Here is a 14,137-nt window from a genome sequence, read left to right as displayed (position 1 = left end):
AATTTGCTTAGTTTTTTTTTTTTTTTTTTTTTTTTTGACCTGGATTGGTTTGCCTCTCATTATATTACCTAATAAATTTCCTCTCCTGAAGGTCCATATATTTGTGCTAGACTTAGTGAGGACACCCTACTTTACGTTTAGTCCTCCTGAAGTTTGACAGAATTCCCAAACAAGGTCTCAACCTCCTTCACTGGCAGGGATTACTGGAGTGACCCACCTTATATGGACAAGGTTTTATTCCTTGATCAACTATTATAAGGTACTATGAAAGTGTTGGATTTGGAAAGGATCCTGTAAGACCACCTAGTTTCTCCCTTTGTCTTTAGACAGAAATATATGTAAACCATAGATAAAAGATGAGGCTTCATTTCATTTTCAAAGATCTCCAGAGACAAAAGCTCCCTAGATAATCCTTTTTCCTGTTCAACAAGTCTCATGTTCTCTTCCCCAGCCAGTTCAAGTTCTTAATCCTATGGCTTAAGCCCATTATTTTTCTGTCCTTAATGGAGAAGGGGAATTGCTAGTTACCATCTGCTGTACATGAAATCTGTATAACTTGAAAGTAAAGAAAACAGGTGATTTTAATTAAAGAATAAACTTTGCAAAAGCAAAATCCCTGCTTCTTTTGCAACATTCCTGCTAATCAAGAAGGAAGCAAAATGAAATTAATGACATCCATATGCCAACATCAATTTTTTCACTTCAGTATCTCTAATAGAAGATTTAAAATATGGTCGTGTTTTCTAGAAAGCTTCAACAAAGATCTGAAATCAACATGAAAATATCTCAAAAGAATATGGAGAGAGCTAATATTTGAAATCTTTAAGATTTTTTTGGGTATAGAAATTGTATCTGATTACCATTTTTAGTCTGCTGTGGATAAATTCTTGTTCAAGTGCAGAATGAATGGTGAGTATATCACTGCGGAGCCAGCCACAGACAAACTCAAAACTCGTCCACTCAGAAGGATCACTATGGAAAAGGTACTCAGTTCCTTGATGAAAAAGCCATGGTTCATCTAAAATATAAATTTTAAAAATCATGTCAAAAGATGTACTGTATACTTAAAAAGAAGGCATAATCAGATTGACTTTAAAATTTGTCAAAATTTTCTCTTTTTTAAATACTTAAACTGCTCATTTTCCTGAAAAAAAAGTTTTATTGATATTTAAGTTTCATATCAAGTCATTTCTGGATTAGCTCCTTGCCTGCTTTGAAATTAATCCTCCATTTTAATAATTAAAAACAGGCCAAAACAACCAATAGTGTCTACTTCAAAATTTAGGTAGCATTCTTTTCCAGTAGTTGCCCATCCCTTATCTGAAGCAGTGAGGTGTGTTTCACTGTTCTCTGGGATTAAAATTAGATATTATTTACTTAGAATTATTTAGAATTGGTATAACAGCATTTCAATAGCATTTTCTGACAGCAGCTTTGAGAGGAATTTAGTCCCATTTTTATAGATGGAGAAACTGAAACTTCCAAGTAATAAAAAGACTTGCCAAGGTCATCAAGCAAGGACTTAAATCCAAATCTTCTAACTCTAAGCCTAGTGCTCATTTTACAAACCATTTCTTGTTTTTAAATCACAAATCATAAAAAATGGAAATAAATTATATAAGTTCCTGGGAACACTTAATTACATCACTGACTTTAAATGTGCTTTTGTTTTAAAATGGTTAAAAAAAAAAAGAAGTGCTGATAATGACAGAAATGGAATAAGCCATAACAAAATGAAGATTTGTCTAATAATGGCTTACCATGCTTGTACCATTTTGGGATTTTTGGCTTAACATCTGCAAAGAAAAAAAGTGATTTATAAATAAAAACAAACTAATTAATTGAATATTTTCTCAGAAGAAGCATTTTATCTAAAACAGTTTAAACTTAAAAATAATACTTTTCATTTCAACTTGAATGCTTATTACAATTAATTAATGGAAACAATTTGTGATACTTGATATAATATATGTGTGTATACATGTGTATGTATGTATATATATCTGACAATATACACATATATGTAAATATATGGGTAAAATATTACATATTTGCAGATAATGCTACTATCATACCCACTAACCATGTAGATATAATATATGCAAAAAATGCCAACATGACATTTTAAAAATTATATTTGAATTAGTGTGACTTTATTCAGTGAAGTGGTTGCATTATTTGAATTTGCATTCCATATATATCCATTGAGTCAGAACCAATCTCTATTTTTCATAATAATTGTCAATAGTACTCATTTACTATCAATAGTATTCATTTTAAATAGGCAACCAGTGAAAAGAATTTATCATCTGCACTATTTGAAACCTCACCATACCTGCAGAGGCCATAATTCTTCAATTATAGCAGAATATTTTGATAACTTGCATTAATGTCTGAATTCTTAAAATACCTGGTAGCATCTTTTCTCATTTTCTCTTAACACTCAAGAAGCTATCATGCCTCCTTTCTTAAAGATATACAGTGCAATTAATTAAACCTATTCAGTGGACAATGTATTGTTGAGGTTTCTTTGTTTTTGGTGTTTTTGGTCTGAACTTGTAATTTTGTCTGTGTAGGGAAGTTCCTGCACTGGTGCAGAATGAACATTAGTTTATCACTTGTGGACTTAAATAATTGCCTGGAAAACTGAGAGATTAAATGATTTGCCACATATGTGTAAGAGGCAGGTGTTGAAGCCTGGACTTCTAGCATTGAAGATGACTCTCCATCCACTAATCCACATTACCTCCTGGCTGATGGATACATAGAACTTATATACATTAGTTCCATATCCTTGGGGAAGAATACAAAAATCCATCACATACACACCGACTTAAGCTCTTTATATTTTTACCTCTTGGTATTTTACATATCCATTCCCGTTTGGAACCACACATCAGGGGCAACAAAGTTTTGTTTGCGAGGTACACAGCACAATTTCTTGCATCTTCTCCAAAATAAGTATTTTCTAAAAATGAAGCGATAACCTGTAGCAGAGAAGGTCATTACTCCTCAAACAAGAGTTTTTAAAACTTTTTTTTCCCTTAAAGAACCATCCCTAGTAATAATAATTTTTTTTTTTGGAGAGAAATTCAGAAATGCTGGTGTAAAGTTTCAATTAAAATCTGCTGCTTCCCATTGTGGAGAAGCTACTTAGCAAACTAGATACGTCTTCTAAAGGAGCCTAATGGTCAAATTATTTCCCTTCTCTAGAAGTTGCAAATAAAAATAAGTTTTGTGAGTATGTGTGTATATTTTAAAAACTTTTAGGATTATGTTGCATGGACACAATTGGTTATAGCCTTGGGATTCCTAGTAGTTTTTGTAAGAACCTCAAGGTGTTGTCAGATTTGAGTAATACTGTTGATGTAAAGCTCTTTGGGGCAAAGCCCAAGATTTTATGTTACTAATATCCCCTTTCTAACATCCAGGTAGTTTTAATCTTGAAAATATATAACACTTTCCCAAGAGAGAGCATATAACTTAGAAATGAAGAAAAAAATCCTCAATAATTTCCCCACACAACTATGAAATGACAAGATTCCATTATCTTGTCAAAACAGGAGATGGTCCCTAGGTAAAAGACATACAAAATTATTGATAGTTGATAGTACAAATGGTTTTTAGCCAAAAGGCCATTTGCTGACTGAGGTAAGAAAGGATTAAGATGGAACTCTAAGATCACACATTTTCCATTCCCATATATAAAACAATTCACCAATTTTAAAAAATGATAGATGTTTAGAGAATGTACATTTTGTAGTTCATTGTGCCTAGAGAGAAGTGGTGGGGATTTAAGTCAGTAGCTATTTCTTTTTATCTCATTTACTTTGTATAAAATCGTTTACTTAATTTTCCCTGAATTACTTAATGTGTTTATTTTGTTTAAACAAAATCGTGCTATATAATAACATTAAATTTTACTGTCCTTATAACAAATATAAACAAAATGAACAAATTTTTCTCTGAATTACTTAATGTGTTTATTTTATTTAAACAAAACAATACTATGTAATAACAACATTAAGTTTTACTGTCTTCATAACAATACCACATCATGGGTAATGGAATTAATGTTAGAGATGTGAGCAGTGAACAGAAGAAGCCTTTGCTTTGATGTCTGAAGATTTGAGTTCAAATTTTGCCTCAAGTGTTGATTATCTGTTTAACTGTGAAAAAGCTTTAGTCCCTCATCTGAAAAATAAGGGATTGTATTAAGTGACTCTTCGTTTACTTTTTTGCTCACATTTTATTTTACTATAATATTTTTATTTTCCCCAGTTACATGTTACATTTTACATTTGTTTTTAAAATTTTGAGTTCCATTTTCTTCTCCCTTCCTTCCCTTCTCACATTGAGTAGGTCCATGTGAAGTTGTGCAAAACATTTCCATAAAAGTCATGTTGCAAAAGAAAATATAGATATCCTTCCCCTCCAAAAAAAATCTTAAGAAAAAAAGTTTAAAAATATATACTCTTCAGTCTATATTCAGAAACAATCAGTTTTTTCTCCGTAGCATTTTTCATTATAAGTCCTTTAGAGTAGTCTTGGATCATTGTATTGCTGAAAATAGCAAAATTATTCACAGCTTTATCTCACAACTTTGATATTACTATGTACACAGTATATTTCACTTTGCTTGAGCTTATGGAGGTTTTTCTGATTTGCTCAGATTTTATGCTCTCCATTCTTCAGTTTTATAAATTGAGGCTCAGAGGGAATAAATGCCCACAACAAGTAAAAGCATTAGGATTTAAATCCAAGTCTTCCAATACTGTTCAGTACTATATTCACTATACTGTGCTACCTTTTGCTATACATTTTCCAAATACTTCATCAGCACTCAGCACACTTGTGTTGTGTGTTCTTTCATATAGTTCTCATGTATACATTGTATTGCCTTGTTGCAACCACTCCAAGTTTTAGCTGGGTCCTCTTAATGACTAGCACAGATGAAAAATCTTGAAGGATATTGGTGGTGATAAAATAAACATGTAGCTAAAATTTTCATGTTTAAAAAGTAATGAGTGATTTTGATTTCAGATAACTGAGAGTTAATATAATCTCCCAAAGTTCAGCTCTTGAAAGGTATACAATTTATCTAAAAGACATTATGTTTTAGGCTTATCAGCAACAGCTAAGATAAGGAATAGGAACACCCAGGGAAAGCTTGGTGTGAGCTCTCTAAAAAGGAAGATGAATTAGGTTTAAAGGAAGTCAGGAAATACCATAAAATTTCATTGGGAAGGAAACTCCTGGATTATATTCAAAGTGTATCTGATCAAGAATCCCCAAAATGATATTCTCAGCAAGGTTCATCTTTACCTAAAGATCTCTAGTGAAGAACAACCCACTACTTGATAAGTTAACTCGTTTCATTTTTGGACAGCTCTAATAGTTCAGAACTATATTTGATTTTCATCATTTGTGGTAATTATGTCCTAAGTCACTACGAACAACGATTTAGTGAATTCTGAACCATTGCTCCTAGCTGAAGTATAGGGTTAGTTTTCTATAGGGCTCTGATGGCCAACAATTACTTTTAGCATTTTCTGGAGTAACCTCATATACCCATTGGTGAATTTTACTCTTCCTCTTCTTATTCTTCTGCTTCTCCTCCATTTTCATTGATGTACTGTATTGTTGATTCATTAACATTAAATTCATGGTTAACAGGACTATAATTCATGCCTGAACAAAACTTACCTAACAAACATATATTTTTTCTGTAAGGCATAGCATTACCCCTAAGAACACTAGATAGCATTTCCAGCCTATGTTTAGGGGGTCACTTTAAACAGTGAAATTACCACCACCACCACCACCACCCACAACAACAACAACAAAAAAAAACAACACAAAAATGTGACACTAAAAGACAAAAAAGGCCATTTGTTTACAAAATGAAATCTGAGACAAGAACGCAGACTGTCTCATTTGATCTCAGCTGGGAACTTGCCCATTGGACAATTCAAAATGTTTGCATGTCTGCATGTATCTGCAAAGGATCACAAAAGTGCTGCAAGTGTTGATTTTGGATTTAGAAATAAATTTTAGTGAATGGGTGAATTTGAAAATATGGAATTAGTGAATAATGAGGATTACATACATTTCCTTAAGGAGCCTTAATCCTACTTTTAATAAATAATTCCTCTCCTTTGCTCCTCCTCCTTCTGGAATTCCTCTGGAATGAAGTAGAACATGAATAGTATTCCTCTTCCATAAAAGAGCTCTTCAATGATCTATGAGCTACATAAAAATTATTATATCTATCATTTAGTATGGAATTCTAATGTTCAGGCCTGGAGATCCCAACTAACATATGAGTTGGTTCTTTGTGCACTCCAAGGCTTCTAATATTCACTGGGATTTTCTAAGCATGGTTGCATAATTGTCTTGCCTGTTTATATATTTGGCCTCTGGCTCAGAGAAAAACCCAAGAGGAAACATTGCAGGCTAGACTAGATTCTAGTTTTCTTATCTTTTCCTAACACATTTAGGTTTGGGATCTCTGAATTTGTCCACAGAATAAAGGAATAGGTCAGGGGAGACTTGGCTAGCACCACCATATTACCAGCCTGCCATAGTTATACCAATGTTCAGTAGGCAAATGAAGAAGTTCTAGCATCATTTGTCTTAGAATAATTGTTCAGTATTTTCAGTCATGTCCAACTCTCTGTGAGCCCATTTTGGGGTTTTCTTGAAAAAGAGGGGTTGGCCATTTCCTTAGATGAGAAACAGAGGCAAATGGGATTAAGTGACTTGCCTACGGTCACATGGCTATGAAGTGTCTGGGAATAGCTCTGAATTCATGAAGATGAGTCTTCTTGATTCCAAGCACAATTCTCAATTCACTGTGCCACCCAGTTGTTCTTCAAAGTAATGTTCTATTCCAAATTCAACCATTCTATTTGTAAAAACTTACTGGAGTTCCATCAGACCATTCCCATGACCCTTCGGATAATGGGTTTCTTTTATTAAATCCAATCCAGAACTGCCTTTCTTCTGTCCTGGAGTGGGAAAAGAAAACAAAAATACTCTGGTTTTTGTTGCTGTAATTTAACCGTGATATTAGAGAATCAGAAAAAAAAGAAGATACTTTGAAATTTTATTGGCTAGAAAATATTCTTTTAGTGCTATTGGAACAATTATAAATGAGACCTAGTCTGCCAATATTTATTAAGGAGTCAACCAGCGTATGATGCTGTGTCACAGACAGACAATTCAAACATAGTTGATACTTTGAATTTTACCTAATGAGGCTGGGCATTGTTTCGGCTTTTTGCTTTGGGAGTTACCTTTGGTAAGGATGGTAATCCTCATTATTCACTAATTCCATATTTTCAAATTCACCCATTCACTAAAATTTATTTCTAAATCCAAAATCAACACTTGCAGCACTTTTGTGATCATTTGCAGATACATGCAGACATGCAAACATTTTGAATTGTCCAATGGGCAAGTTCCCAGCTGAGATCAAATGAGACAGTCTGCGTTCTTGTCTCAGATTTCATTTTGTAAACAAATGGCCTTTTTTGTCTTTTAGTGTCACATTTTTGTGTTGTAGGAAATGTCAGCCCATCCTAAGAATACAGGATCATGAGTTGGAATATTTATGCATTCTAGTAAAAGTTGTTAACTAACAAGCATGGAGGCTTCATTCAGTTGACTCAACTCACAGTGTTCTCAGACCCTCTCCATGTTGAATTATCCTTCTTTTGATATGGCTAAGTAAATCTCTTATTAACTGTTGAATAGTGACCTATGAGTATGTGATTTTTTTTTTCCAATATGCAATGGAATCTACTAAGGGTCTAGTTGTTAACTAGTGCAAAAGGGTTAAATGCAGAAGGGAACTTCCATTTAGGCTTGGAAGAGCTCCCTTTTCTAAAGGGGCAATATTTCTTACTACTTTACACATCTCCTTTGTTTGTTAGTCTTGCCAAAAGTTCCCACATTCTGGCAATTAATATAGATCACAGTATTTAGTATGAGTTTTCAAGAAGGCTTTTTTGAAGGTAATGTACACATAAGTATTTCCACAGACACCTGCAATAGTTTAAGCCTTGGTGGATTATCTCCAGCACTCACCACTGGTTTTAACTCAGTGAGAAACTCCACACGCAATTATGTTCCTACACATAAGGAAGGGTACAGATATGGCAAGCCAGAGAGGGCTCAATAAATCAAACAATAAAGACTAATTATACAATGAAGCAGCTCACTAAGATAATTTTCAGAGAATAATTTTGCAGCATTAAATATTTAAAAGATCCTGAAATCCTGACAGATGCTTTATTTTCTTTAGTGCCAAAGATAAAACTGTCTTGAATCTATTGTTCTCAGATATTTGAGTTACTCAGGCTGGATGGTAAAAAATTAGATTAAAGTTCTTTAACCTGAGTTTCCTTTGGTCTTGCTACTTAAACTTTAGAGTAAGGGTTACAGGAAGAAAGGAAAGTTGGACACTTCTCCAAATGTCATATGTCAAGTCCAAATCATTTCTGCAACTAAGTTAGCAGTTTTCCAGACTGTTTCCTTAATGGATTGAATTTTATCATGTTTAAAAACAGCTCCTCTACTGTGTAACTCCCAGTAAGTTACTTAATGTCTCATTGTCCTAGACTATAAGTTGTAGGGCAGGTGCTGATTTGCTTTGGTAGACCTTTCCTCACTAACAATTCCCTATATTAATGAAATCACAATTCTGACCCAAAAAAGCAGTTCTCCAGGAGAAATATGATATATACAAATATTCATATAACTGTCTTTGTATTTGTTTTGGTGGTTATTTTTTAATTTACTCATATATGGATATATTTTGCCTTTTTAATCTGTTAGCCTTCTTTCCAATGGATTGTCAGATTTTTATGGGAAGGACCAAATTTTTTGTCTTTCCTTTTTTTTTGTCATCCCCTTCACATGAATTATATAATGTCCATCACCCAGAGCTTGCTCTGACAACAAATGCTTGTTTACCTAAAATCATGTTTTGAAAAGTTTGAGGCATTTCAGGAGCACATGAAAACTCTATGTTATTACTAATGCAGTGTCTAATTTTGTACTGTTAAGACAATGAAGATGAAAGCTCCCTAGACTGAAGAGAAAGGAAAGAATCCAAAAACAAAATTAGGAGCTTCTGTTCTTTGTCTTAGGAAGCATGACTGTAAATTAGTGAACTAGAGAATGCCACCATTATTTTTTTTTGAGTTAGTGTCTGCTTTTTGCCTTAAAGTAGGAGCCAGATTTTAACCCTTCCATGCAAGTGAATTTAGTTTTTACTCAAAAAGAAGAGAAAGGAAAACACTGCATAGAGTTTTGGTTCTTGAGTCAGATGGACCTGAATTCAAATCTGGCTACAGACACTTACTAGCTGTATGATTCTGTGCAAGTCACTTAAATCTAATTTCCTCAAGGAAAAAAAAGAGAGAGAGAGAGAGAGAGAGAGAGAGAGAGAGAGAGAGAGAGAGAGAGAGAGAGAGAGAGAGAGAGAGAGAGAGAGAGAGAGAGAGAGAGAGAAAGAGTGAGTTAGTTGGCTCAGAGGACTAAGAGCTGAGGCTGTTGACATCACTTCCTAGTTGTCTTAGTACAAAGGAGTTTTACAAGGAGTTTTCTGATGCTTAGCAGTATATGATTTATAATGCAAGCAAGGGGGCTTCACTTAGTTGACTCAATTCAAGATGTTCTCAATGCCTTTCCATGTTGAATATCCTTCTCTTGCTATGGCTAAATAAATCTCTTATTAACTGCTGAATACTTCCAAATTTATAAGTGTTATCATTTTCCTCCCAATGTACAAGGTAAAATAACAAACCCAGAGCCAGGCTTCCAATTTCCACATAGATGCAAATTCCTAGAATACCTGGTGGAAGGTAGCATGACTGAAAGACTGAAAAGTCACTGGAGAAATTTTCACAATCAAATAATACATATTTACCAATTAAATTTTGTGAGTAAAAGCTCATTCACAAAATTCTCTTCCTCGATATGAGAAAAGCTTGCAAGATGTGCTCCAAAATCTTCACAAAATGCTTCAGCTTCTCTCCATGATCTTTTCATCAACACTTTCTCACTATGGAATACCTGTGTTATTAAAAAAAAATCAGGCAACACTGATCATTCCAGGCACAGAAATAGCAGGTAACCTATTTGTCAAGGATATATTAAATATTTAACCCTAATAAGGGGGAACTAATTGTGAGCCCAACTTGTAGAAATCTTCTATGAAGGCTAGTTAGACCTGAAGAAGGGGGAGCCTAAAGATTAAGAATCTTAAAATCTTAAATTCAGGGTTGAGATGGGAGAACATTAACTTTTCAAACTTAGGCATTACAAGGATGCTAAATGTTAACTGAACAACCAAGTAAAGTACCTGGTGGTACATACATTCCTAGCTTCTTAAACTGCAGATTGTAGGTTATACAACAATAGGATCATGTAACAAATATACCTGCGATTTGTGTAAAAATTCCATGGGTAAAAAGGAGTCGCAAGTAGGAAAAGTTTAAAAAGTTCTGCTCAAGATTTCCACTTAATTGTTCTCATCATAGGGAATAGAGCTGAATTGCCTTTATTATAATTCAAAATGTAACTCCTTCCTGATTCACTCTAATTCATAAAATATCTACCCTCACATACCAACAATTGCTATGTATACTTGTAGGATCAACAAAATGTTAACTGCTGCAATGCTTTCCTAAGTAGTTCTTATTACATATATAAGGGCATAGTTTTGTTTCTAAGACTTTTGTAACTTCAAGTATTAGTCCTTACTCTGAGGAATGTAAACAAATCAATATTACTATGGAATATATACATGCATATACATGTTTATACAAAGTTATATTAATAAAATCTTTCTTCCTTGTTAAGACTCTTTATATAATGAGAATTCCCTATGAAATCTGAGTTAGCATTTCAAATGTAGTATCCCACCGAGGATAGAAAAAATAAAATAAAATAAACATAAGTTCTCTAGCAGGCTTTTGATTCCTTACTTGAACTCAAGAGTGTTTTCCTGGCATTCCTCTGCTTCCCCAAAAGGTAGCATAGTTTTTAGGATATTGTTAAGTACTTAATAAATGCTTGCTAAGTGACTCTGTCACTGGCTGAGTTCCTGGCATGTGTTCTATAAGTGTTAATTTTCACTTGTTTTTTTAAACTTTTGCTCTGAAAAGCAATATGTACATTTCCCTGTAGGGAGGTTGGAACTCTGAAAGAGTGTACTTGAATCTAAGACAGCAGGATGCTTGTAGTTAAATACCTACTGGGTGGGAGATGGTGGTTCTCTAAGCACATACTTAGTGTAATATAATGATGTGGTCAATCTAGTTGGTGTATACTTAGGGTAATGTGATGATATGATGTTCTACAGCTGCACATGCCCAGTGTGGTGTGGTGATGTAGTCTGCTGGGGTATTTAAGGGAGTCCCAGAGACTCTCTCTCAGCCACGGTGGCCTCAGCCACAGAGAAGCCTTTAGGCTCCAGATTCCATCTTTGACCAGCCACATGGTAGCTGCTGTCCTGCTTCCTTCACTTCACTCCCCAGCTAAGCCCACCAGAGAGCTAGCAGAATGCAAGGTTAACACATAATGACTCATATAGAGAAAAGGAATTGAGATGGATAGGAGCAATTATTATCTCCTCGTTTTAAAATTTCTTAAACTTACAGAGCCAGAGTATTCCAATTGCTGCAATGATTGTCCCTAATTTAGTTTATTTAGTGGTATGTGTGTATGATATGGAGGGAAAAGCATGAAGTTGGAGACCACAAGGCTTGAGTTCAAATCCTGACTTTGAAACTAACTGGTAGTGTAGCTTTGTATAAATCACTTAATCACTTTGGGCCTTAATTGAGTCAACAAGTATTTATTGAATGCCTAATATGTGTCAGGTATGAGGCAAGCCCTGGGGATGAAAAAAAAGAAAAAACCAGTTTCTACTCTCAAGGAGTTCATAGACTAAATATTAAAAAAAAGATATGGATAAAACAATATCTAACGTTATTTTGAGACCTATGATTCTAAGAACTCCATGAATTATATTTTATGGTGTATACTGATAAACTGATCTGTTTTTAGCTTCTTGGGGGATTATAAGGTCTGTGGGGACAGGGAATCAAATCTATTTTATATTTCTAAGAAAATATATGTGTCATGACCAAACCATAGAAAAAAGACTCTTCTCTCCCAGTTGGGTATCCCTATTTGTATAAGGGAACTCCTGCCCAAAATTAGTACTCAGTGTGAAGTCTTCTACACCAAGTTCTGAACAAAGATAAAATATCAAACACCAAAATGCCATCCTTTTGGAAAAAAAAAAAAAGATTTTCAAACATGAGTAAAAAGATAATTGTTCTTTAATACTAGACTATAAAACTGGATGATGCCCTTTACATTGAATCTGTGATCTCACTAATATGAATATTCACGTCATTAATGCAGACCTTAATTCAGACCTTAAAATTTCTCATCTGGTACTGGTCCTATCCATTTTCTTCCATAAATCTTTCTTTGAGATCAATGCCTTTCACAGAGTAGGTGCTCAATGAATACTTGTTGACTTGTTTATTTGATTAGAGGTCTTCTTCTAAGCCTTTTAACATTATCAGTATATATATGTACATATAAACAAAAATCTAAAAAATGTAAATAAAGTGGATAGAACCTTCAGGCTTCTGGGAAAATTTAAAGGTTACCCTTAATAAAGAATAAGCTCTTTTGAAGTTGAATTATTAAATTTTTTATCTTCATAACCCTACCACCTATCATAGTGCTTGCTTCATAGTATATGTTTAATAAATGCTTATTGATTGATTAAAGAATACAAAATTGTACTGGCTTATAATAAGGCTTCAATTAACTTACATATAATAGAAAGTCATTCTATTCTCATTTCCAAGTATTTTCCACTCTGCTTTTCTTGTATTTCCTTGAATCTTATCGATATAAGCAATACTATTTGGAGTCCTAGGATTAATTACATCTTTAGGGAAATTCTGAATTTGTAGCCCACACAATAATACCAGTTCACATGTATGGAACATTTCACATCTACAATGCATTTTATATGCATGAGGTCATCTGATTGTAAGCGACTCCAGGAATGAATTCCTTCTGAATTTGTATTAATCACTTAGGTCTTCAGGAAACATGAATGAAAAGTACTCAAATGTAAACTGAATTAATAATCCTAACAAGGTTTTTCTTTTCACCTTGTAGCAATTGGTGAGACTGGGTTTTGATTCCCATCCCAAAAAGCAAGGATGAAAAGGCCATCTCTCTTCATGCTCAGTCTCTTTCTGTATTGTCACTGGTTGCTTGCACAGGGACATTGCTTTAAATTTCTTGCAGTCTTTGACTTCCCAGAAACCAGGGGGATTCCTTCCGCGAATAACTACACAGCCTCCACTGTAGCCTAAAATCCAGAAAACAAGCAGATTTAACATCAGACAACATCATTTTGTGCTCAGGTGAAACATTTCAGTAGTGATGAATAACTGACATCCTGTAATAAAATACTGAGACAATAACAATAAAAATGCAAAAGTAAAGGCTCTCATTGGCATGATTGCCTCATTTCCATTCTTCTCTGCAGAACAGAATGAAGATAGAAAATTCTAAGAGAGAAGAAAGAATTTGGCACTTAGTCTCTTTCAAGCAGGAAACTCAGACATTGGACTAAATACATATGGCAGTCACAGAAAATGGAGGATTGTTTTTAGTTGTCCTCTAAATATCTGCTTTCTAGGATTGCACATACTTAACCTATATCAGATTGCTTGCTGTCTTGGGAAAGGGGAGGCAAGAGAGGAAGGGATAAAAATTTAGAACACAAATTTTATAAAAATGAATGTGGAAAACTATCTTTGCATGTATTTGGGAAAAAATAAAATAATATTTTAAAGTATCAACAAAAATGAAAAGAAAACTATCTTTAAATGTTATTTTTAAAAATATTATTAATTGTGAAAATCCCTCTCACAAATATCTGCATTTTTGAAACTGAACTACTTTCAAAATTCAAATCAAGTATCATTTACATGAGGTGTTTCTTGATTTATCCTTAATCTGATAGTGACCACCTGAAACTGCTTTGTGTGTGTATATGTGTATGTATTTTATATATATATACATA

General features: G+C 33.8%; 1 protein-coding gene across 1 annotated transcript in view; it reads right to left on the bottom strand.

Annotated features, from left to right (window-relative positions):
* The window catches only part of PLA2R1 (phospholipase A2 receptor 1), a 178,670-nt gene that overhangs the window by 34,615 nt on the left and 129,918 nt on the right, over nt 1-14,137 (bottom strand). The window contains exons 12-17 of the mRNA XM_074303317.1: nt 13,215-13,417; nt 9,938-10,083; nt 6,926-7,010; nt 2,855-2,987; nt 1,761-1,796; nt 861-1,018 (exon numbers count right to left, since the gene is read on the bottom strand). Of these exons, the coding sequence (XP_074159418.1) occupies nt 861-1,018; nt 1,761-1,796; nt 2,855-2,987; nt 6,926-7,010; nt 9,938-10,083; nt 13,215-13,417 (761 nt within the window). The remainder of the gene's footprint in view (nt 1-860; nt 1,019-1,760; nt 1,797-2,854; nt 2,988-6,925; nt 7,011-9,937; nt 10,084-13,214; nt 13,418-14,137) is intronic.

The sequence above is a fragment of the Sminthopsis crassicaudata genome, chromosome 3 (assembly GCF_048593235.1).
Source record: "Sminthopsis crassicaudata isolate SCR6 chromosome 3, ASM4859323v1, whole genome shotgun sequence".
Taxonomy (NCBI): Eukaryota; Metazoa; Chordata; class Mammalia; order Dasyuromorphia; family Dasyuridae; genus Sminthopsis; species Sminthopsis crassicaudata.
The sequence above is the reverse complement of the archived record's forward strand: the minus strand, read 5'-3'. Positions and strand labels throughout refer to the sequence as shown.